Source organism: Dipodomys merriami, unplaced genomic scaffold (assembly GCF_024711535.1).
Source record: "Dipodomys merriami isolate MVZ:Mamm:240054 unplaced genomic scaffold, mDipMer1.0.p SCAF_19, whole genome shotgun sequence".
Classification (NCBI taxonomy): Eukaryota; Metazoa; Chordata; class Mammalia; order Rodentia; family Heteromyidae; genus Dipodomys; species Dipodomys merriami.
This window is the reverse complement of record NW_027203270.1, coordinates 4,330,470-4,356,606: the sequence shown is the minus strand read 5'-3', so window position 1 is coordinate 4,356,606 and position 26,137 is coordinate 4,330,470. Positions and strand designations below refer to the sequence as shown.

The 26,137-nt window shown below is 39.2% G+C and overlaps 2 protein-coding genes across 6 annotated transcripts in view; one reads left to right on the top strand and one right to left on the bottom strand.

Annotated features, from left to right (window-relative positions):
* The window catches only part of Trim37 (tripartite motif containing 37), a 129,006-nt gene extending 107,457 nt beyond the window's left edge, over positions 1-21,549 (top strand). For 2 of the 4 annotated variants that reach the window (XM_070027041.1, XM_070027034.1), the window contains one exon: positions 21,372-21,549. In XM_070027041.1, coding sequence (XP_069883142.1) covers positions 21,372-21,534 — 163 coding nt within the window. In that variant the 3' untranslated portion in view covers positions 21,535-21,549. Of the gene's footprint in view, positions 1-4,805; positions 4,892-7,746; positions 7,772-21,371 lie in introns of those variants that run through there. The other 2 variants (XM_070027036.1, XM_070027039.1) reach the window with 2 other exon arrangements.
* Ppm1e (protein phosphatase, Mg2+/Mn2+ dependent 1E) overlaps positions 5,016-26,137 on the bottom strand; it is a 117,558-nt gene continuing 96,436 nt past the window's right edge. The window contains exons 4-7 of one of the 2 annotated variants that reach the window (XM_070027042.1): positions 20,360-20,548; positions 17,052-17,195; positions 16,756-16,849; positions 5,016-7,515 (exon numbers count right to left, since the gene is read on the bottom strand). In XM_070027042.1, coding sequence (XP_069883143.1) covers positions 6,464-7,515; positions 16,756-16,849; positions 17,052-17,195; positions 20,360-20,548 — 1,479 coding nt within the window. In that variant the 3' untranslated portion in view covers positions 5,016-6,463. The remainder of the gene's footprint in view (positions 7,516-16,755; positions 16,850-17,051; positions 17,196-20,359; positions 20,549-26,137) is intronic. The other variant, XM_070027043.1, reaches the window with a different exon arrangement.

The window sequence follows — 26,137 nt, the reverse complement described above, 5'->3', positions numbered from 1 at the left end:
TCTGCCTAGGGAAGGTTAAGAATAAAAGTACCCACTCTATGGGCTTTTCTTTTTCTAAAAGCTCTCTTTGGTTTGTATTTTTTGTTTTGTTTTCTTTTGTTTTTTGCTTGTTTGTTTTTTGCCAGTCCTGGGGCTTGAACTCAGGTCTGAATATTATTCATGAGCTTCTTGCTCAAGTATAACGCTCTACCAGTTGAGCCACAGCACCACTTTTGTCTTTTTCTGTGTATGTGGTACTGAAGAATCAAACCTAGGACTTCATGCATGCTAGGCAGGCACTCTACTGCTAAGCCACACTCCTATCCTGGCTGATACATTTATGGGGAGCATCCATTACTGCTCTGTGGAGCTCTGCCCAGTCAGAATCCTGGCTTCAGGGGCTGCTGCAGGGCAGTTAGTATGAATGGGAAAGATTGCCCTCCATGGGCTTGCCTCTCCTTTGGTTCCATGTGACCTGGTGAGTACATAGCACTGCTTCTGGGCTTAACAGCCCTCCCCTTCCATTCTGTCATAGTTCCCTGTGTATAATGCGTTACTAGTATATTTTCATCTTTGGTTAAACTTAATACTTATTTGGAAAACAATGTCTTTGGATATGGCTCATTCCTAATGGTTTTTCACATTTATTTTCCTTGTTCTAAAGCAGGATGAGAAAAATCAGAACCTGTCTGTACAGGAGGCCCTGTTTTTGTGCCAGGAGGGCAGGGCAATCTTATCAGGAACTTCCATAGCAAGGGATATGTTTACAGTTCAGCATAAGAAGAATGTTAAGGGCTGGGAAGGTGGCTCAGTGGTAGAGTGCTTGCCTTGTATGCCTGAGGCCCTGGGTTCGATTCCTCAGCACCATATAAGCAAAAAGAAAAAAGCCAGAAGTGGCGCCGTGGCTCAAGTGGTAGAGTGCTAGCCTTGAGCTGAAGAGCTGAGGGACAGCGCCCAGGCCCAGAGTTCACGCCTCACAACCGGACCCAAAAAAAAAAAAAAAAAGAAGGAGAATGTTAAAATCAACTGTCTGGTATTGTTAATACATAATAGTTTTCTTTTCTTCAGAAAAGAACTTGATTTGAAAAATAATAGTTTTTCCTAAAGCTTATTCCTAAGCCAAACAAAATGAGGTTTCCTACAACAGTGGCAGTGTTCTTAGTAATTGCTGTTGCTACTATGTTGGGGTCGGGGGGAGGGGGTGGGAGGGTTGGTAGGAACCTGTAGCTCAGTGGTAGAGCAGTTGCTAGCTTGCATAAAACCCTATATTCCATCTGTGCACCCCTAACCTAAAAAAGGCAGGTGGCAATCTGGAAATCATTCCAATCTTTTCTCCTTGTAGTACTGGGAATCAAGTCCAGGGTAATGCTAAAAGCCTCTAAGCTATACCTCAGCCCCAAACACCCATTTCTGATTATTTGATAATTTTGATGACTTTCAAAGGACTTTATTGCACTGTGGCTGCATATGGCAGCTCCGGAAAGAGATGTGCCTCTTAAATTAACACCAAACTTGACGGATTTTTTTTTCCACATGTAAATAAATACTCTTTAATCAAAATGTTCTATTGTAACATTCCTTGCTTTAGTAAGCCCCTTCAAATATCCATTCAAGAATTCTTTCTGTATATAAAGTCCTGATAAGGACTAGTTTGATTTTAGTGAATAAAAAGTTTTATTGTAAGTAAGCCAGGAGCTGGTGGTTCATGCCTGTAATCTTAGCTACTTAAGAGGCTGAGATTGGGGGGTTACAGTTCGAAGCCAACCTGGGCAGAAAAAAATTTGTGAAACTCTTATCTTCAATTAACCAGCAAAAAGCTGGAAGTGCCAGCCTTGAGTGAAAAAGCTAAGGGACAGTGCCCAGGCTCTGAGCTTCAGCCCCAATGCCAGCACGTGTGTGTGCGCACGTGTGCGCACACACACACACACATTGTAACTATAAAATTAAAAAGTTAATGGTGAAGGTAATTTCGGTGTAAACTAGATTTGTTTTCCAGGTAAATTCTATTCCCTTAGAATCAAGGGTGGGGAATATCAGGCTTTTGGGCCCGTCATTTGATACTTGACATACAACGGGCCAGACGTGTGTTTGCTGCCACAACCCTCTGCCTATCTTGGTATTTTTGTATGGCCCTTGAATGAGGTTATAAATATCCACATGGCCCTTGGCAGAAGAAAAGCTTCCGCCTCTGCAAGATGCAGGTGTCTTGCTTAATTGGCTTTACTTCTCTCACATTTTCCTTCTGTCTCCTCCAGAAACACTTTCAATGACAACTCATTTTTATTTCTTTCCTTCTGAGACTAAAAGAGGAAAGGTGTGAAAGGGAAAAACTTGATGGTTGGGTAGAGAGTTCTAAGAATGAAGTCTTTGGAAGATTGTATAGTCACCACTCAGCGCTTGGAAGGTCTTGATTCTCTCCTACTTTAGGCTTCTAACCCCTCTACTGTTTCCCTTTTCCCCATTTAAACTGATGGGAGGAAAAGAAAGTGTTTATACTAGTACTTAGCAAGTTTTTTTTCTTTAAATGCTTCTACTTAAAAAGTAACTTCTTGAGATTTTTCACTTCTAAGGGAATCTGCCTAAATTTAAGTTAATAATAACTCAAATTTTCTTTAAGAAAAAGACAGATGACCTGTGGTTTTCAATTGCTGGGTTTTATTAAGATATTGGCAAAATTTCAACATACTCCTTACCTGCATAATCAGTTTTAATAAAGAAAATATGAAGGATCACTTATGATTACAACTCAACTCAAAAGTGATCTGTAGAGCAGGTTCATAAATTGATAAATTCACTTGGTAAGAAATGATTTCACTTCATTCACTTCACTCCATAGAGAATTCTTTGCAGAGAATTGTCAGGAACAAGAGAAAACGTATCTCACCAAAGAGCACCTAGAGAGGTTTACAATGATGTATTTGGATTAGCTAATACATCAAAGATAAAGTATTTCTTTTTCAAAAACAACTGCTATGTCAGTCTGGAATTTCCCGTCCAATTTCTTACTTTAATTAATACAGTAGTCTTTGAAATAAAATGCTGCAGGAGGAAGTAACAATTATTTTTCTCAATACAGTACCATTTGTCTGGAAGATAGTTGTGTTATAATACTGGCAGTATCATTTTGTTTTGAAAAATACATCTTTTCACAGGTCAGTACGGAAGAGAAGTTATTTCTTTAAGCATCACATGGTTTTCCAAAATTGAAAAGATGTTTTACTAGTTTTATGTTCCAAAGAAAAATTGTCCCAAACTAAAGTGTGAACAAAACTGTAGTATTCCCTTTTATAGCCTTGCTTTAAATTAAAATGCTTATTGAACAAACAAGTAAAATCAAAATTTAGATCATTTCCTCACAAAACCTCAGCAAGCCTTAGATGGGGAAGGAAGTTCTTGAACCACAGTAGTTTTATCTGTAAACACTGATTTATACTTCATGCATCAGTTTCTTCTGCCATTGGATGTCACACTTCTTACTGGCACAGTGTTCTAATAATGGAATGTGTTTGTCATGAAAATGCAGTGTTGAAAGTATACCACTATAAATGTGGTCAGGATTAGACTCATTGTTGACATTGACATTGTTGACCTTGTCCTTGGAAAAGATACTACTTTCAAGGAGCCTCCTAGATTAAATGCAACAGGAACTTTAATCATATTACTTCAAGGACAATGGATGGCACTTTTAGGTAAAGAAAAGGTATATACATACATGTTTCTGTCTGACCTCTAGTACAGACCTCAGTGGCATTAGTAGCCCCAGTATTTGGGGCTGTATCATTGCCTGAGCTCAGATATCCCTCAAAAGTACACATCTAGAAAGTGAAAAACAAAACCTTTAGTGATTGACTCCCTTTGAAACTCACAGTGAATGTACAAAGAGTATTAACTTCAGTTGGTGACTTGAAGTCTGTGTCCCTATCCAAAACTACACTTTCTTGTTTATATTTGTTTTACTATTTCCTAGTCTAACAAAACTTGTTTAGCAGGCAAACAAATTGATGCAGATCATGTTAAATTGAAAAAGGGATTCTGTCACTCTTTAAAGATTGAGTATAGAACTTTCACCACCACTAAATTACACAATGAATAGAGATACAAAACACTTAATTCAGACTATAGCTCAGCATTTACAGTTAATATATATTATATACTTTTATATCTGTCTAATATTTTTACAATCACCACATACACCATCATTAAATAGAAGTTACAGAAATGAGGAGATACCATTAATTAGAGGGTTACTTATTGCTTACGTTAGCAAGCAGCAGATAAGGGCATAGGATTTGAACTTGAGGGAACTACTTTTCTATCACCAGTGGCATTAAGGTATAACACTGCATTTCACAAAGCACTGCTTTTTAAAAAATCTAGTTTATAGAACCAAGAGCAGCATGTATCAGACCAATAACCACTACTTTAATGTGTATTATAGAATTTTAAAGGACTTACCTTACAAATGGTTCCTAACTACCCTACAAATATGCATGTTGTGAACAAATGAATATTTGCTATTTTTTACAATATTGTTTTATTAACTTGACCACACTAGAGCTACTTTTCTCTTTTTCTAGAGAGCTAATGGTATGGAAATAACACTGTTATATATAGTCAGACCTACAACCTCCAGACCTTCAGAAATGGATCTGTGTTTTTCCCCGTTTCATCCATTCCTTTTTTCCCCACTGTAAAAGCCTATTTCGTGAACTTTCACCTTTGTTCTGATCAAAAATAGTACCATCAACCACAGAAAATTAAAATTTACTAAATGTTTGGCTATAAATGTATACCAATATTTTGCTGCCTGTTTTCTTGTTCCTTAGATAATTCATTTGAAACTGACACTTGCATCTGATGGGTTATCAACAAGATCTAGGCTTCAGAAAATGACAGATAAGAGGTTCATATGTGGGGTAAAGCCTCAGAATGATGAAAAGTTCTAACACTATATAGTTGGAGCCATGTTTATTCACTTCTTTTCACCCATGTGTCACAAGACTTGAGGGAAAAAGTGACTTCAAGAGAAAAATACTGAAAATCTACTTTCATCCAGATTAAAAAATAAAATAAAATCTGTAGATTAACAAATGAATCATTGCTAAAGTGAGGTTTTTTCTTTAAGTATTTGATGTAACTATACTGGCACCCATAGAGTGTACAGTTATCTGTCTTTAAGATGTGGGGATTTTAGTCTTTATTTGGGTCCAGGGAAGATAAATTGTATTAGCAAGAGCATCTAGCACCTCCAACTGCGTGAGTGATCACTCCAGTAGCTACTCTTGTCTGTTAACATGGCCTGTCCACTGGTGACTCAGGAGAGGGAGTAGGCACAGTGTAACAGGGAGACACTCATGATTCTCAGATTCAGAGCTGCTTTACTGAATGAATCTGATCACTGGTTTATTTACTCTGCTTAGTTGAAGATATGCCTCTGGCTTTAAACTGCAGAAGTAGAATAAAGACAGATAATTTTAATGTATCAGCTATAAATAGTGAGAAGTGAGAGGCACAAAACTTATCTCTGCAGTTGCACACAGCAGGACAGTGGCTGCTCCTCCAGTATAACAGACTTTGCTCTTCTTCATATCTGCATTTTCCTTATGTTGTACTATATGCCTTTGCTGCTTGAACTTTAAAAAGTATAAAATATAGAAATGTTACTTAACTTTCTTTTTAAATGGCATTTTGACTCTTATATTTTGTACCCAACATCATCTCTATTAAACCACTTTTATTCCTGAGATGAAGGTAGGGTAAAAAACACATCATAGATTAAAACCAGCATACAGTGGTCTCCTAAAATGACAAATAACAAAAAATTCCACCAAAAGCACCATAACAGGCTATAAAACTCAAGTAACTACAGCCCTAGGAAATATATTTTAATTTTAAAATATTTATAAATGAAATAAAGATGTTCATAATTGTCATTTGTTACAGGGAAGAAAAGCAAATTTCTTTGATAATATAATGCCTTACAAGTCTGAGAATGTGACACTTCTATACTTGCTTTCTAGTTTCATCATTGTCATTTAAAATCCATATGGCTTTTTGTCTCTTACCTTCCAAAACAAGGGGTTAGGGGAGACCCTTCAAACTCCCCTGGAGTTCTCAGCTTTAATTCTGCATTAGGTTTCCCATAGATAGATTAGGCACATCAGAGCAGATTTCAACCCTATATATCCTGACTGAAGTAACTTCCACTAGTGACGTGAAGGGGTAGTGGACAAGAGGATTCTATGTAGGTGTAGAGACACATCACAGGAACCAGTTGTATAATTTTGCTAGTGAAACTGCCAATACTTTTTTTCAAGTCGAAAACACTATTTGAGTTTCCTAGAGATCTATTTACATTTAAGAATCGAGCCTCCATGGATTCATAATGAAGCACATGTGCTTTAGAAAAAATGTCTACCTTGTTTCTACTTTGATAGTGGTATTTTTAATTGAGAGCTAGCTAGCCTACTTGAAAGAAAAGGTACTATATTTTATAGTTCCAGGAAAGATCTGGGTATGGAATATTATTATTCTTTCTGACCTTCTTTATTATATTCTCACTGTACCCTTGCCAACTATTTTCCTTCTGTGGCACAGAACTTAACATTCTGTTTCTCTTCCCACTTCGAATAAGTGAGGACAGGCTAATGCCTATTTTGTGAGAAGGCTCTTGAGCAGAGAGAAATGAATAAAACTTTGGATTAAACCTGAACCCATGCTGCCTCTTAGAGTGGTGGTGTAAATGATATTTTGAAACTCTTTTTCCCAGGGATTTGAACTGTTCTCTTTCCAACCCAGAACAGACAGGAGATGAGCTCTCCATTCTGTATATATGTTGCTCTGTTGAACCCAAATTAAAAGAAGCCAGAAACTCTCCTGTACCACTCTGTTCCGGCAATGATGATTGAACTGATTTTTCCTCCATTATTAGCTCATTTGTAAGATTTGCTTTCTTTGGTATACCAGGCCCAAACATTTCAACTGGTGGCAAAAACTGGGCACTGTGAGGTTTGCTTGCTTCTATTTGTGTAAGATCTATGTAGCCCGGGTCTTCCAGCACGTTGATTTGGGACCCTGGGCTCAGGCTAGTTCTATCAGTGAATGAATCCACACGCCCATCATAGCCTAGATCGGCTGGTGCTGAGCACTGGTGCTGGGGCCAAGGGCGTTTGCACTCTCCATGATTCTCCTTATCATCCCCACCATCTTCTTGCCCTCCTTGAAAAGAGTTCTCTGTCCAATCTGATTCCTCACTAACATTTACAGCTTTGTTCATGTCCCTCAGGAATACCACAATGACAGTGATGTTATCACTTGACCCAGCATCACGAGCTGATGCCACTAATTTGTGGGCAACCATGCTGCTGTCTCCATTATTCTCTTTCAAGTGGTCAGACACAACTTTCACTGCCTCATCGGGGTTTACAGTATCATAGAAGCCATCACAAGCTAGAATGAGGTAGTCTTCAGTCCCATCCAAAACAGTAGAGGCAGAATCTGCATCCCCACAAATATATGGCTTATGTTCAGCATCTCCTGTGGGAATTAGAAAGTGTGACATCAAAAGACACTATTAGAATATTTATGGCATGTCTGATAATTTGATGGATGTCTGATAATTTAATGGAAAGGATTACAAAATAATTTAGATAAAGCACTTGAGTTCTCTAAGAGAACACCTTACTCCCAGTTAAATAATTGCTAGTCATGGAGCTTCAGTCTTTATCTAATTTATATACTCTGAACCTTGTGTGTCTATGATTTTAGGCTCTACTGACGATGGAAACAAGCAAGTCAAGACAATTTGTTGGCTGTACTGAAAAGTTCAACCATACACAGGAAAACTTTTTTGATTCAGTAGATCTATTCTTTTACTGGTGCTTAGGTTTTGTTTTGGGTTGGTTGGTACTGCTACTGGAGCTTGAACCTGGGATGCTTTTGAACCATAATCTTCAGATCTCAGCTTCCTCCTGAGAGGTAGGATTTTTTTTTTGAGGGGTGGGGTGGGGGTGGGGTGCCAGTCCTGGGGCTTAAACTTAGAGCCTAGGTGTTTTCCCTGCATTTTTTTTTCCTCATACCTAGCACTCCACCACTTGAGCCACAGCTCCACTTGGGGCTTTTTGAAGTTTATTGGAGATAGCCTCATGGAATCGTGATCCTCAGGTCTCAGCCTTTGAGCAACTAAGATTACAGGCATAAACCATAGGTACTTTAGGTTTTATTTAATTGCAACTTAAGAACAAGTCTATATTGAAAACACAAACCACAGTTCTAGCCGTTGTCGTTAAACAATTTTGGCTCTACCTTTATTTAGAAATCAATGACTAGCTCCATGTTGTTCTTGTAAGGTTACAAGAATTTAAAAAATCAGTTCCCTCTATTCCAAGGCTTCATACAAGATAACTAGAATGCAATGTGCTTGGTTTCTAGCCCAACAAGCTTTCAACTGCATGCCGTTTTATAACTTTTAGAGAACAAAGAGGAAATCCATAGACATTTTTCTTTGTCTTCAGAGGATACCTTATTTTTGCTTTCTTAATGTGTCTGGTTACCCACTTCTCTGTCTTTGTTTGTATTGTTCATACATACAACTTATTAACAATTGTGAAAACCTCCAAGGCAACATTTTTTTCCTTATCTCACTGAATGATATCTGACCTGAGTCTTGAAGAGTCAGTTACCACAAAGCAGAAGTTTCACCAGGCACCCTTGGCTCACGCCTGTAATCCTAGCTACTCAGGAGGCTGAGATCTGAGGATTGAGGTTCGAAGCCAGCCCGGGCAGGAAAGTCCATGAGACTCTTATCTCCAATTAACCACAAGAAAATCGGAAGTGGTGTTGTGTCTTAAGTGGTAGACTGCTCACCTTGAGCTGAAGAGCTCAGAGACAGTGCCCAGGCCCAGAGTTCAAGCCCCACGACCAAAAAAAAAAAAAAGCAAAAGTGTCTTGCTTGAGCAAGCATACACAAAGACAGAGGCAACCTGTTAGGAAGCAGTGTGTAATCAAGACTGGAGACATGAATCCCACATAAAAAGCTAGGTCTCTATATGGACTACTGAGATAATTGATCATTTGCAATGCCTTTGGAACTTTTCAGCTCTAGAACACTACCAAATCTACTCATTGTTTACATTCATTGTTTTCCTTTACATATTTGGAGAGAACCTAGTAAGTATCTTTAACCACTTAAGCTATATGAAAAGTAGTGGTGTGTAATTTAGTGGCTGAGCTCCAAATTCTACCACTTTCAGTTATTACCTACATAACTCATTATTACTGTTCTATTGCACTAAGATGAAGGTAAGTAAACCATGATTTTGATATCAGTTTTAGATTCTTTCTTGCTCAAAAAAGATTCCTTTCCAACATGTCACTTCACTGCATAATCTTCACATAGGTCAGAAAGGTCAAGAGAAACCTTGTGGCTAAATATATTATTGCCAATGTGGGCAACATACACTAACCAGTAAGTTGCTTGACTGGATACCAGAACAGATAATTACTTAATTTACCTTAGTAAACCTATAAATATTCAACTTCACTCCTGTTATCAAATTTATAACTCCATTACCTTATTCATCTCTAAAGACTCCATTATTTTATTTTTTTGTTTTAGTACCAGTCCTGGGGCTTGTACTCAGGGACTGGGTGTTGTTCCTGAACTTTTTTGCTCAAGGCTGGTGCTCTACCACTTGAACCACAGAATCACCTCTGACTTTTTTTTCTGAAGTTAATTAGAGATAAGAGTCTCATACTCACTATCTTGCCCTTGTAATTGTAACCCCTCTGTATGGTATATTCACAATGATAATTTAAAAATGTAAAAAAAAAAAAAAAGAAAAAGAAAGAGTCTCATTCTTATTTCTCTGAGATAAGAATCTCTGCCTGGGCTGGCTTGAAACCACACTCCTCAGATTGTGAGTAGCTAGGATTACTGGTGTAGGCACCTAGCCATTCATTATTTTCTAATAGTCAAAACCATCTTGTTCAAGTATGGTTTTGATTTCATACCAACTTCACTTTATTATGATGCCTCCCAATAGACGGTTGGAGCTAATTAAAACTTCCAATCATGAGATTCTGTTTTCTCCACCAGTTTACTTAATTTCTTCTATTCTACCTGACTGAATTATTATTTTCTGAATGCCACCTCTAAAAATAAATATGATCTGAGTCATACTGTTCCCCAAAGTCTTGTTTTAGTGCTACAATTAAAAGACTACTGCAACTGTTAGTTTGGAACAGAACATACAAAGATTTGCACAGAGAAAATGCTGCCAAAATTCTGGCTTTTCACCTGCTGTACTGTTGGGTGTCAAATTCATGACATTTCGCCCCCAAATTTGGTAGGAGGGCATGAATATCCATTTCATGGTAGAAATGCCAACATCCTTTTGTCTTCAGCCTCCTCCCTCCATATGCTAGAAAGCCTACTATGCCTCTGTCAGCATTGGGTCATATATCTGAAGGACTCATGAGGAGAAATCAGCTGGGAAGTTTTCAGGAGCTGTTGTTTTGTATTTTTGATGTAAAGACGGACCACGCTCTATGCAGTCCCTCTCTCTTATTTAGTCCCGCGTTTCATGAGCTTCCCATATATTCTGCATCTCCTTAACTGAGTTAAACAATTAGGCTTTGGAAGATGCACTAATGTTCTGCTTCAGTAAATTAAGCTTGTCAAACTGCATTTCCACAATTCCTATATCCAACTTTTTTACTTTGTAGAGATTCACCTATATCTATATCTGCTACAATTTTCTCAAAGCCAGATTTATCCCTTTTCCTTCTCAAAGCTAAACTTGAAGCCGGGTGCCAGTGGCTCACGCCTGTAATCCTAGCTACTTAGGGGGCTGAGATCTGAGGATCACGGTTCAAAGCAGCCTGGGCTTTTTTTTTTTTTCGGGGGGGGTCCAGTCGTGGGTCCTGAACTCTGGGCCTGGGCGCTGTCCTTCAGCTCAAGGCTAGCACTCTACCACTTGAGCTATAGTGCCACTTCCTGCTTTTTTTCTTTTTGCTTATGTGGTGCTGAACCCAGGACCTCAGGCATGCAAGGCAAATGCTCTACCACTGAGCCACCTTCCCAGCCCTAAGTCCATGAGACTTTATCTCCAATAAACCACTAGAAAACCAGAAGAGGCTCTGTGGCTCAAGCGGTAGAGCACTCGCCTTGAGCTAAAGAGCTCAAGGACAGCGCCCAAGCCCAGAGTTCAGGCCCTACGAACAACAACAAAAAAAGCTAAACTTGAAGTTTCCCTAGGTCACTATCTAATCTCTCATTTCCAGTTTCTCTTCTACTTGCTCTTTTTCCCATACACATGCTTAAATCTAAAATCTCATTCTAAAAATGAAAACTATGCAATCCTTTAACAAACTGGTTTTTCCCTTGAGCTACCACACTATTTTTTTCTCACTCTTGCCATCAAACTGCCAAACTACCACGTATTCTTAGTTATTGCCTGGTTTTCCTTACCTATTTTTAATTAGTATGTTTTTCCACCTACCAATTTCCATGTCTTTAAAAATATTTTTATTAAGTGTTATACAGAGAGGTTACCTTTTTGTAAGTCAGGTAATGAATAATTTTCCTGTCTTAAAACCCATTTATGGCTCAGTGATCGAGTGCTTCCCTTGCAGTGCATGAGGCCCTGGGTTCAATTCCTTAGCACCACATAAACAGAAAAAACCAGAAGTGGTGCTGTGGCTTACGTGGTAGAACACTAGCCTTGAGCCAAAGAGCTGAGGGACAGTGCCCAGGCCCAGAGTTCAAACCCTATAAGCCACAAAACAAACCCAAAAAACATTTCTTACATGACCTCTAAGCATTTAACTCTTCCCTACTTACTCCTAGGAGACTCCTAGGAGATATTGCATCTGCAATATCCCAAAAGTCCATGTCTTTGATCCTTTCTTGATTTTCTCCAGTCCTTTCAACGTAATAGCACCAACAATCATTGTATGCTAAGACTGTGCCAGCATTGTGCTGCTTCAAAATATGATATATATACTATACCACTGAATACAAAATTTCTGTGAGCTTGGTACTGTTACTGTCCTGTCTTTGCAAAGAGTGATAGACACTGAAGAGTGAAATTTCCATGGTCTTGAAAGTAGTAGAACCAAGATAAAGACCCAGACACCTGACCATGTTATTCAATCTTAATTAATGAACTTTATTTTCACAATTCAACATAACATTCCTGGGCAATGTCATCTATGCTTATAGTTTCATACTTTTTGCTAATATTTCCAAGATGGAAAGAAGTTATCAAGTCTATCTCCAACCTACGATTTTCAAACTCCAGATCTGGATTTCCAACTGTGTACAAGATATCCCATCAACACCTAGAATATAAAATACAGTATTTTATATTTATACTCATTATCTGTTCTCCCTTCCCCAGAGCTGCTCTTGCTTTATTATGTTTTTGTCTGTCATGGGGCCTGAACTTAGAACCTAGGTGCTGTCCCTGAGCAATTTTTGCTCAAGACTATAGCTCTACCACTTTGAGCCACAGTACCACTTCCGGCTTTCTGGAGATAAAGTCTCCATGGGCTTTGCCTGCCTTGACTGGCTTTGAATGATCTCAGCCTCCTGTGTAGCTAGGATTACAGGTGTGAGCCACCAACACCCAGCTGCTGCTTTATTTTAAATGCTATATCATCTTTTTTTTGGGGGGGGAGGGGGGTCCGGTCGTGGGACCTGAACTCTGGGCCTAGGCGCTGTCCCTCAGCTCTTCAGCTCAAGGCTAGCGCTCTACCATTTGAGCCACAGCGCCACTTCCGGCTTTTTTCTTTTTGTTTATGTGGTGCTGAGGAATCGAACCCAGGGCCTTAGGCATGCAAGGCAAGTGCTCTACCACTGAGCCACCTTCCCAGCCCTATATCATCTTTCTTGTCACAAGTCAGAGACCTGGAAGTTAGCTTTCCTCCTCCCCACAACTTGTCATTCTGTCTCATCTGTTTACACTATTCCATATCCTGTCCACAACTTGTCATTCTGTCTCATCTGTTTACACTATTCCATATCCTGTCCTCATCTGTTTTTTTTTTTTTACCTGTTCTCAATTCTATCTACAGCCTTGTCTCCCATATAGGCCTTTCTGTATTCTTTTTATACTGTAACTACCTTTAAATATACTTTTACAAATACAAATATACCTCTACCTTTGCTTAATCATCTGGTAAAGTCTAGACTAGAATATAGTCTTACGCCAACACTTACCACTCCTATCTTCTGTTCTAGCCTCCTGTCCTTGCTATTTTTTGCCTTTTCAAAACTCACAAATATTTATATTTCTCTATACCTAGGATTTCCTTTTCTAACCACTATCCTCCACATTAAATTCAAAAGTCACTTCCTCTTTGATGCCCTCCTTTCTAGCTTTCAGATTGTCACGTTCTTACTCAAGGACACTTCTCCCTGCTTTTAATTTCACCTTGTGTTCTATTTTTAGAATAAAAAAAAAAGTAGATCACTTCTAAGTTGGTTTTGTAGCAACCATTAAAGATAACCTCCTCAGTCTTCTTATGAAGAGAAGTCCTAGTTAGAGTGTCAAACGTAATTCTAATATAGGACTGTTTTAGGAATGTGAAATTTCCTTTTTTGTCTTATTCCATAGTTCCTAATAACTCCCTCATTGTAAAGTAAAACAACTCTTTGTCAAAAGGTATTCCTAGACTCTTTTACCTCTCTTTCTTGCTCAGTTTTCTCATATTTGGGCCACTTCACAGCTTGCCAGCACTTTTCCAAAGAAAGGGAAGAACTAAAAAATGTAATGAAACTAACCCGGTCCTTTCAAATTTTCTTACTGTCCTAGAAGTTTTTGGTAATAAATAAGCTAAATTTAGTTATTATATGTGAAATATGTCCATGCTAACCTGATACCTATTTCTTTATGGAAGCAGAGATTAAGAGCTAAAGAATATATATGTATCACCCCTGTTGACACATATTAATTTATATTCTCTTTAAAAACCGGAACGGAGGGAAGGTGACTCAGTGGTAGAATGCTTGCCTCATATGCAAGAAGCCCTGGATTCAATTTCTCAGCAGCACTTAAACAGAAAAAGCCAGAAGTGGTGTTGTGGCTCAAGTGGTAGAGTGTTAGCCTTGAGCTAAAGAGCTCAGGGACAGCACCCAGGCCCAGAGTTCAAGACCCATGACTGACAAAAAAAAAAAAAAAGGAGCCTGGTGGCTCATGCCTGTAATCCTAGCTATGCAGGAGGCTGAGATCTGAGGATTACAGTTCAAAATCATTTCAGGTAGGAAAGTCTGTGAGACTGTGGTAGAATGTAAGCCTTGAACAAAATGAGCTCAGGGACAGCACACAGGCCCTGAGTTCAAGCCCTATAACAAACAGTAACAACAACAACAACAAAAACTGGCCAGGCGCTGGTGGCTCACACCTATAAGCATAGCTACTCAGGAAGCTGAGATCTGAGCATCATGGTTCAAAGCCAGCCCAGGCAGTAAAGCTCCTGTGACTCTTATCTCAAACCACCAGAAAACCAGAAGTGGTGCTGTGGTTCAAGTGGGAGAATGCTTGCCTCGAGCTGAAGAGCTGAGGGACAGCACCCAGGCCCAGAGTTCAGGCCCCACGACTGACAAAAAAATAAATAAATAAATAAAATAAAAACAAACCTGGAAACCGTGAAACTTAAAATAACAAATCCAGAGTCTAAAGTAAGACAGAGACAGCTCAATTCTTTGAATTTACACCCCTTCATTTAGTCAAATCACCTGTTTGTTCTCTGTTTTAGACAGGTTTTCTGACTTTCACCTTCAGGGCCTTACCCATCCTAGGAAAGCACCCAAACACATGAGCTATAGTTCCCAGCCTTATCTGGCTTTTTGTTTTTGTTTTTTTCTTCAATTTTTTTACTTTTCAGTGAAACAGTGAAACCTGCTGAAATTGTTTAAAGAATGAGTATATGTGGATGGGAATGTGGCTTAATTGTATAGTGCATGAAGCCCTCAGGTTTGATTCCTCAATACCACATAAACAGAAAAAGCTGGAAGTGGTGCCATGGCTCAAGTGGTAGAGTGCTAGCCTTGAGCAAAAGAAGCTCAGGGACAGTGATCATGATCTGAGTTCAAGCTCCAGGACTGGTAGCAAAAAATAAAAAATAAAAAAATAGGCTGGGAATGTGGCTTAGTGGTAGAGTGCTTGCCTAGTATGCATGAAGCCCTGGGTTCCATTCTTCAGTACCACATAAACAGAAAAGGCCAGAGTGGCACTACGGCTCAAGAGGTAGAGTGCTAGTCTTTTTTTGAACTCTTCAGCTCAAGGCAAATGCTCTACTGCTTGAGCCACAGCACCACTTCTGGCTTTTTCTGCTTATGTGGTTCTGAGGAATCAAACCCAGGGCCTCATGCACACAAGGCAAGCACTCTACCACTGAGCTACCTTCCCAGCCCCTGAGTGCTAGTCTTGAGCATAGAGAAGCTCAGGGACAGACCCCAGGCTCTGAGTTCAAGCCCCAGGACTAGCAAAAATTTAAAAAAAAAATTGCCAGACGCCGGTGGCTCATGCCTGTAATCCTAGCTACTCAGGAGGCTGAGATCTGCGGAACTTGGTTCAAAGCCAGTCTGGGCAAGAAAGTTTGTGAGACCCTTATCTCCAATAAACCACCAGAAAACCAGAAGTGGTGCTGTGGCTCAAGTGGTAGAGCACTCACCTTGAGCTGAAGAGCTCAGGGACAGCACCCTGCCCCAGAATTCAAGCCCCACAATGGACTAAAAATAAAATAAGTGAGTAGAGGAAGGGGAAGTAAAAGTGTTAGATAACTTGAGATACTTGAGATGCAGTTTGGAAATTATACAGTGAAAATCCCCTTATAGCTGGGTGCTGATGGCTCACACCTGTAATCCCAACTACTTAGAAAGCTGAGAATTGAGAACTGTGGTTCAAAGCCAGCCCAGGCAGGAAAGTCTGGAGACTCTTATCAAATTAACCACCAAAAAACTGGAAGTAAAGATGCAGATCAAGTGGCAGAGAGCTAGCCTTGAGGAAAAAAGCTCAGAAACAACATCCAGGCCCAGAGTTCAAGTACCAGGCTAGTCCCAGTTCTGCCAAAAAATGAAAAGGGGAAAGTGGGCAAGCGCGGTATCCCAATCCTGTAATTCCAGCACTTGGGAAGCAGAAATGGAGGTTGGGGGGTCAGGGTTTGAGGCCATAAAAGAAGCTTGTAAGACTAGCTTAAGCTGGATGGGCACAGTGGTAAAACATCTATTATCCCCAACAACATGAGGAAAGCACAAGTAGGATTACAGCCCTGGCATAAGTTAAACTTGTCTGGAAAAAACCTACTTGAAAAATAACCAATGCAAAAGGGGCTGAAAGTTGGCTCAAGGAGTAGGGAACACCTGCCTTGCAACCATGAGGCCCTGAAATTCAATCCCTAGCAATGGATAAACTGGGAAAAGCTTTCCATTTTCCAAAAACATACTTACTTAAGCTGAATATGACCAAAAGTAGAATGAAATGAGGATCACTGTTTTTAAGCAGATTTGTACATTAAACGATTAAAGGCTTTCATTAAACCAAGGGATAGGAATCAGTGAATTCTGCATTTCTTGATGTGGTCCCCCTTTTTTAGTGGAATTTAAGTATGAAAGTAGGTGTAATTAAATCAAATAATTAAAAAGAGGCATCCATTGTTATTTTAAACCACAGTAAAAGCATTTTGGCCATATACATTACCAGAACAATGTTAATACAAGACAGTGAACTAAATAGAAGACAGTTTGAAGAAACAAAATTAATGTCTTCCTACCTATAGCTCTGGAGACTGACAGACTTCCATTCACCCTCCAGGCACCAAACCAGACTACACAGCCACCAAGGGCCTCAATTCGCTGCTTTTCATCCTACACAGAAGCAAATAACTGGATTCAGGACTTATTTACCTACTTGCCATTAAACAACAGTTATAATACCCTTCAGCTTCTAGAAGTTTCTATTTCTCCTTTGGGAAGTGGGCATACTTGCTGAGATTAATGATGATAATAATAATTGAATCCTAATTAATAAAAATTTGTCATGTGCTCTAATAGAACAAACCATACATACCTCTCTGTCTGGTTTATGTGGTTTCATTAGTTCAACAGCTTGGCCCTTTCTCACAAGCATAACCTGGGAATCGCCCACCCAGGCCACATGTAGCATGTTGCCTCTGATAAAAGTCACCACTCCTGTGGTCCCACATCTTAAGCTCTGAAAACAGTTTAAGACTAGAGTCAATTAAGATAAATAGACACCAAATTCTCAATGAGAAGCACTTTATAATTATTACAAACTTTTCATCTGGGAGATAGACTTTTAATAATTCAATTTTACAAACACAGAAATTGATGTTTCTCAAAGCATTTTTACATGCATGTATGTACTAACAGTTGCACATACTAATCTACCTGATGCCATATGCATATGCAGCACAGGGATAATTATTAGTTTTAGCTATGAGATTTTTTTTTTTTTGGCCAGTCCTCAGGCTTGAACTCAGGGCCAGGGCACTGTCCCTGAGCTTCTTTTGCACAAGACTAGCACTCCAAAACTTGAGCCACAGCACCACTTCCAGCTTTTTCTGTTTATGTGGTACTGAGGAATTGAACCCAGAACTTCATGAATGCTAGGCAAGCACTCTACCACTGAGCCACATCCTCAGTCCCTTAACTGAGATTTTAAAAACTTGTCCAAGGGCACATAATTAATTAGTACACAAGTCAATTAAATTTTATTTTGTCTCCAAGTCCAGTGCTAAATCTACTATAGGAATTATTTTTTAGCCTCTTTTTTTTTTTTTTTTTTTTTTTGCCAGTACTGGAGCTTGAACTTAGGGATCTTGGGCTTGTTCAGCCTTCTTGCTCAGGACAGGCACTCAATCATTTGGTCTAGGCCTCCAGACTGGCTTTCCGCTGGATAATTAGTGATAGAGTCTCACAGACTTTTCTGTATAGGCTAGCCTCCTTCCTTATCTCAGTCTCCTTAGTAGCTAGGATTACAGGTATGAGAACAAAGATTACATACTCATCTGTTTCATTACTGACTTTCTATGTGGTTCAGTAAAGGATCCTAGCTGTACAAAATAATGTACAAAGCATTTGGTACTCAATAAATACTCCCAGTCTCTAGGTTTAAGATAAGGATCCCAGGGGCTAGGAAGATGGCTCAGTGGTAGAGCGCTTGCCTTGCATGCCTGAGGCCCTGGGTTCGATTCCTCAGCACCACATAAGCAAAAAGAAAAAAGCCGGAAGTGGCGCTGTGGCTCAAGTGGTAGAGCGCTAGCCTTGAGCTGAAGAGCTGAGGGACAGCGCCCAGGCCCAAAGTTCAGGCCCCACGACCGGACCCAAAAACAAAACAAAACAAAAAAAAAAAGATAAGGATCCATGTGATGGAATGTATTACTTCAAGTACTAATATGCCTATACTTTTAAAAGAAAAAAAAATACCTCTCTACAATATTTTTAGGGACTCTTGCTTTTAAAACATTGGCATAAAGAACTATCAGCTTGGAATTTCACTGCAGTAGCTACCATTGTACTTAAAAGCTCTTGATCCTACTGTACTAAAAAATGACATCTCCATTTGACATGAGTCACCACCAAATAAGCATGACTTTCTGTTACTAAGGACCTGACCTAAATTAGAACCAATGCGTCAGTGTTGGTAAAGGGCTTCTTGTATCCAATAAGAAAACAACTTCTCCTTTTTTCCTATATAGGGAAAGTTTGTTATAAATCCTCACCCACCAATAAAATGTCTTCCCACACAGAATGTTCAAAAACTCAGCCCTCTGGAACACATGATAAAGACACTTCTGTGCATATGCCCTGGAGAGAACAGGAGGCAGGGCTGCTTCACAACAGGAATAGCTACTCTTCCCAGCAGTTAGCACATGGACGCACAAGAAGGAGAAAAATGACTGCTAAAACAAACCTAAATTATTAAGGAGAACTATTAGCATAACTGACACTATAAGCTTTGATGAAACAGATAAATGTGATCAGAAAAAAAGACAATTTTGAGGAGCTGTGGAAAAGGAACAGACTACAGGGAGAGTGAAAAAGTGATTCTCTTTGTTTTACATGAGTGATTTCAGATCACCTATCAGGAGCCAGTTATAGCCATCAGTAGAGAGCCCTCAGCTTCAAGAGGTCCAGAGTTAATCAGAATACTGGCCCTCTTTAGTCAAAGTTGTTTTTTTTTATTTTCCAACATCACCTCAACATATAGAACTCAGTAGTTACTCTTACTTGATCTACGTATTACTCCAAACTTAGGTTAAATACTTCCCTTGCTTAATACCAGCTAGTTCTGAATTAGTTTCATTTTAAACCCCCCTATTGCTTTGTAGCCTGTGACATCAAAGAAATAGATAAAACAATTACCCCATTTCCAAGTCCATTTTAAAAAGTTAATGTTTAAGCTGTGTGGCTGGGGTGTTATTTTCTGTGAATCTAATTCTTTAGTTACTTCTTGCTACTTTTTTTTCCCTCAGTTAAAAATCCAACAGAGTACTGTAGTTAATTATGTACCAATGCCCAGAATGATAATTATATTAATTTTTTTACTTTTAGATCTTAATATAGTCCCTAGATTTCATTCTGAGTAAAAATCTTAGGTCTAATTAACCTCAGCAATATAGAGTATGCGTTCTAGCTTTTCTTTTTAAGAGAAAATCCGCTCAAGGATCATCTAAGGATTCACTCTCTCCAGTGAAATTTTCTCTCAAGATACACAGCAAATTGCTGCCTACCCATTTAGAACCAAATGTATGGAAGTAATCCCAGATCCTGTTTCTTTTTTAAAACCATTGTTTTATATTCACCATATCCAGATTTTTGTCAGCATCAGTGCTTTAGAAACAGTCCTGGTGTAAATCTGATAGGCAATGGCAAATAAAGATAAAACTTACCTGCTAAGTCCAGCAATGATTTACAGAAACTGAATGTCCCACTAAAACTATTCCTGGAGAGGTAATTAGAGTTGGAAGGACAATAGAATCAAATACTGTGGGTCAAGGAGACAGTTTAGGTCAGGCATGATGGCTTACATCTAATCCCAGCTACTCCGGAGGCATTCAAAGTCAGACCAAACAAAAAATTAGCAAACTAACTCAAAACAAAAATAACCATGCCAGACATAGTGATGGTACATGCCTGTAATCCCACCTGCTGGGGAGGTAAAAGAACTAAAAGGACCATGGTCCATGACCAGTCTGGGAAAAAAAGAAAATCTTATCTGAAAACCTAAAGCAAAAAACAAAGAAAATTGTTTTCTCAGGAAGAAAAATCCAAAACAGCTCTTTATCCACAAAGACCCAAGTTGAGCTCGGACAGTGTACTCATCACTGCAATTTATGAGAAAGTGTGGCATACCTCCCTGGCTGCCTTCTGTATAAACCGCTCATCAGTGACCCGGAAGGCTCGGCACAGAGCCTCAGCAGGATCATGGGGGAACATCTCCTGGCGTACTAAGTTAACGTGTAGGTGAATGGAGGCATAAATGGCAGCATCCACTCCCCCATGGCCGTCAAATACTGCAAAGTAAGCTTGTTCTTCCTGGTCCTGCCAATAGAAACAAAGAACGGTTAAGGACTTGGGGTAAAGGAGGATTAAAATGAACCAGTCCTTTGTCATTAATATGACTAAATGTTTCCCTTTCCTAACATGTCTGATCAACTGCTAAAATACCTGCAATATAAGGGCATCTGTGTTTACACACTGGAGCCATGGAACACATCATGCCCAATTAGCTTAGGCTGAAGTGCCCTCTCTATTGGAAGTTGTTGTCTTGTACCATGGAAACCACCCACATACATTTGCTTCGAATTGCTCTTACACAGAACTGGGAGAGAAAGGAAAGAAAGTATGAGGAGAAATTGAGCAAAGCTGTTAGGTATTGAATACATTTTTCAAAATGCCAGATAATAAGAAATAATTGGCCTTCCAGCACAAGGCCAATTATTTTCAGGCTGTTTAAAATATATGGAGATACAGAAGTATACACATAGTTCTGAACTATAATCCTCATAATCACATTGTATTCTCCCCATACATACCAGTCTCTAAACTAGTTAACTAATCTCGAACATCAAACACCCAAATGCCTGTGCGGCAGACAACTTCGCCTTGTCTTATAATCTAATAGTAAGCTTTACATTTTCCCTCATGTAGGCCAATTGCCAGGGAAGTTCTTCTAACCTTTTTCTTTGTCTTGACAAAGGCTGATTGTAAGTTTACTTTTCCACCACCGAGTAGTACCTTGATTCTTCATTTCCAATTCAGGTGTTTAAAGGATCTACAACTGCACTGAAATCTCATGGAGTTCTCATCCACCTTTAGGCAACAGTAACTAATGATTTTCGTTTTTTACTTTTTTTTTTTTTAGGTTCCAGGAGCCAATGACAGGAGGCCAGGCTTTGTCATTGATTCTTGAGCAAATCATATTTTCCACACTTGTTCTCTCATTTGTGTCAGGAAGAGATGAGCTGCTATCTTATGGGAATTTGGAAGGAATACTAAACATCTGTACCTTGAAACAGTTCTTATAAACAAAAGTATCTTATATAAATATCCACACAGTAATGATACGCAAATATTATATCAGTATCTACTACAATACATGTTCATTTGTGCCACTGAAGACTGACTAAACAGAACTATCTAGAAATTATTCTGATATAAAGAGTTTCTATATGTACTCAATTTTAAACAATATAGTATCAGAAGAAAACAGTGACAATGGAAGCAAGAGAATCTTTTTAAAAAGTATAACACTGGGCACCAGTGGCTCACACCTATAATCCTAGCTTCAGATCTCAGTTCAAAGCCAGCCAGGGCAAGAAGGTCCTTGAGAATCTTATCTCCAGTTAATCAGCAAAAAGCTGGAAGTGAAGAGCCCAGATTCTCTACAATCAAAAAAAAAACAAAAACCATGGGCTGAGAAGGTGGCTCAGTGGTAGAACGCTTGCCTTGCATGCATGAGGTCCTGGGTTCAATTCCTCAGCACCATATAAGCAAAAAGAAAAAAGCCGGAAGTGGCGCTGTGGCTCAAGTGGTAGAGCACTAGTCTTGAGCTGAAGAGCTGAGGGACAGTTGCCCAGGCCCAGAGTTCAGGCCCCACAACTGGACCCCAAAAACAAAACTATGGGGGCTGGAAATGTGGCTTAGTGGTAGAGTGTTTGCCTGGCATGCATAAAGTCCTGGTTTTGATTCCTCTACCACATACACAGAAAAAGCTGAAAGTGTTGCTGTGACTCAAGTGGTTGAGTGCTAGCTTTGAGACAGTGCCCAGTACCCTGGGACAGTGCCCAGGCATTGAGTTCAAGCCCCAAGACTGGCAAAAAACAAAACAAACAAAAAACCCATGGTACTTATACTCAATGGAATTTTACACAGCTATTAGAAAGAATAATATGTTATTTTCAGGAAAACAGATGGACCTAGAACAACTCATGTTAAGTGAGGTAAGCCAAACTGAAAGAGACATGGCACTTTTTCTCTCATATGCAGAGGCTAGACCTAAAATACACAGGTCCTGATAAATTATATGGGACTCTAGGCATTCATACACATGAAACCAAAGGAGGATACTCTTAGGAAAGGAACACAAAGTCATAATGCCTATGTGCATCTGATCATATAAAATATATTTTTTGAAAATATATTTATTGAAATGAACTCCAGGAAATGGAAACAAGGTTTTTTCTTTGTTTTCTTTGCATTGTTCATTTTGTTTTTGGGAGGGGGGCACAGAAATGGACGCACAAGGGGTGAGCACAAATGCAGCAGTGGTACTCACTAGTTACTATATTGAAAATAAATTATATATAACTTGTGGGTGGAGATGGGAGATAAAAACTGGGAGGGGGGGAAAGATTGGGTGGGGGGGAGGGGGGAGGCTGGGAAGGGATGTGAAGGGTAAACAAAGGAGGAGGCTGCAATGCTTGGTAAGAAATGTATACATTATCCTGCCCATGTAATTGTAACCCCTCTGTACAGTATGTTCACAAATAAAATAAAATTAAATTAAAAATAAAATAAAAGAAATAATGATTGCAAGAAAATTGAAGAAGAAAAAAAAAAACAAAAAACAAACAAACAAAAACAACAACTGGGAGAGAGCCAGGCGTCAGTGGCTCACGCCTGTAATCCTAGCTACTCAGGAGGCTGAGATCTGTGGAAAGTCCATGAGACTCTTATCTCCAATAAACCACCAGAAAGCAGGAAGTGGTGCTGTGGCTCAAGGTAGAGCGCTCACCTTGAGCTGAAGAGCACAGGAGCAGAGCCCAAGCCCAGAGTTCAAGCTACACAACTGACAAAAACAAAAAACAAAAAAACTGGGAGAGAGCAGGCAAAGGGGTAACATTGTCCAAAAAGAATTGTACTCTTGGGGCTGGGAAGGTGGCTCAGTGGTAGAGAGCTTGCCTTGGGTTCGATTCCTCAGCCCCACATAAGCAAACAGAAAAAAGCCAGAAGTGGCGCTGTGGCTCAAGTGGTAGAGCGCTAGCCTTGAGCTGAAGAGCTGAGGGACAGCGCCCAGGCCCAGAGTTCAGGCCCCACGACTGGACCCCTCCCCCCCCAAAAAAAGAAATGTACTCTTTACCTGACTTACATAACTGTAACCCCTTTGTACATCACCTTTATAATAACAATTAAAAAATAAGATGAAGTGTTCCATATTTTTAACATATTAGTACAAACTTATAAATACATATAAAAAAAAAAACTGCAAGTGGAACTGTAGCTCAAATAGCATGCCAGCCTTGCATGAAAAAACTGAGGGAGTGGCTTAGTGGTAGACTCCTTACCTAGCATGCACGAAGCTCCAGATTCAATTGCTCCACACCACACACACACACACACACACACACACACACACACACTCTCTCTCTCTCTCTCTCTCTCTCTCTCTCTCTCTCTCTCTCTCACACCCAGAAGTGGGCCTGTGTCTCAAGTGTTAGAGCACTAGTCTTGAGCACAAAGAGTTTCAGGGACAGTGTCCAGACCCCGACCTCAGTTCAAGCCCCAGGACTGGCAAAAAAAAAAAAAAAAAAATCCTAAGGGACAGCACCCAGGTCCTGAATTCAAGACCTAGTAACAGTGCTGGGAAGGTGTCTCAGTGGTAGAGTGCTTGCCTCGCATGCATGAGGCCCTGGGTTCGATTCCTCAGCACCACATAAACAGAAAAAGCCAGAAGAGACGCTGTAGCTCAAGTGGTAGAGCACTAGCCTTGAGCTGAAGAGCTGAGGGACAGCGCCCAGGCCCACAACTGACAAAAAAATAAAATAAAAATAAAACTGCAAACAATACACTAACAAAGATAAAAAAGAAAAAAAGAAAAAAAGAAAAAAATGACCTAGTAAGAGCACATGCACATATACATACACACACACAAATTATTGATGTTTTCGTATTGTAATAATGTGCAATTTATGAAAATAAAGGAAATAAATTATCACAATCCTGCCATCCATAGATACCTTATATATGTATTATATATATACTATATATTACATATAATATATTATTACATATACTATTATATGTAATATATATCCACATTCTCATATATAGAGAGAGATCTTTTTTCAATGATGGGGATCAAAGTTAGAATCTCTGAAATGCTAGGCAAGCATTCTACCATTGAATTATATATAAACATATATATTTTTTATTGTGAAAATACAGAGGGATTACAATTACATGGACAAGGTAATGAATACATTTCTTTTTTTTTTTTTGGTTGGTCATGGGGCCAGGCTCTGGGCCTGGGCTGTCCCTAAGCTCTTCAGCTCAAGACTAGCACTGAACCACTTGAGCCACAGCGCCACTTCCAGCTTTTTCTGCTTATCTGGTACTGAGGAATCAAACCCAGGGCCTCATGCATGGGAGGCAAGCACTCTACCACTGAGCCACCTTCCCAGCCCCCAATGAGTACATTTCTTATCAAGCATTGTTGCCTCCTCCTTTGTTTCCCCTTATATATTTATTACATATCATAGTATACATAAAATTTTATATCATACTACTGTCATATCATTGCCATGTCATTAAATATTTGAAGGCATTTAAAATGGCTTATTCATCTTGTTAGCATATCTTCATTTCTTTCAATTACTTGGGTCATTTCCTTTTTTTTTTTTTGTGCTAGTACTGTGCTTGAACTCAGGGCCTGAGTGCTGTCCCTAAGCTGCTTTTACTCAAGCCTAGCACTCGCCTACTTGTGCCACAGCCCCACTATTGGCTGTTTTTTGTTTTGTTTTGGCAGTTTATTGGAGATAAAGAGGCTCATGGATTTGCCTATCTGGATTGGCTTTGAACCATGATCCTCAGATCTTAGCCTCCAGCATAGCTAGAATTACAGGCTTGAGCCACTAATACCTAGCTTTTTCCAATTTCTTTTATTAACAATGTTGCATAAAACATTTAGATGAGGCAAGTCTGCATTTGTTTCTTTGTAATAAAAATTAAAATCAGAGTACCAAAATAAAAGATGTGATATTTATAAAGTTCTAAGAATTTCTGGCCAAACTTCCCTCAAAGCCTAACCAATGCTCCCTTCTGAGTTACCTTGATTTTTTTCTTCCTGGTATACTATGGTGTGAACTCAGGGCTTCATATTTGCTAGGCAAGAGCTTAAGCCTACTTCCCCACTGGAGTCACTTCTCCATCCCTGGGTTAATTTTTAAATTTGGGAGACAAAATAAAAATCAACTAGGCTAATAACCAACAATAAGACTCTCAAATCTGAGTATTAACCTTCAAGTAGATATAATGGTATAAGTATTACTTTATCACGTGACCTTTGGATTACATTTACATGGACATGATATTGGAAATAAAGGTACCAGCTAATATCTTTAAATGTACTAATTATTAACCTATCATCACTGTTGATTAGATCTTGACAGTCAGCTGAAATTTAAACTCAACTGTTAAATGAAGGAGATAATGTGTTTTATGTAAGTTACTACATTGTAATTTTTAAGTGATGGACTTAGGTGAAGAAATGAGGCAAGTGACAAGCAAAGGAAGCAAACCTACCTCTGTTTGTATTAATATAATACATTTAATAGAAAAAAGGAAGATAGCAAGAAAATGGTTATTAAGCTGACAAGGCTTGTGCAGATCCAATTTGTCAGTCACAGAGAT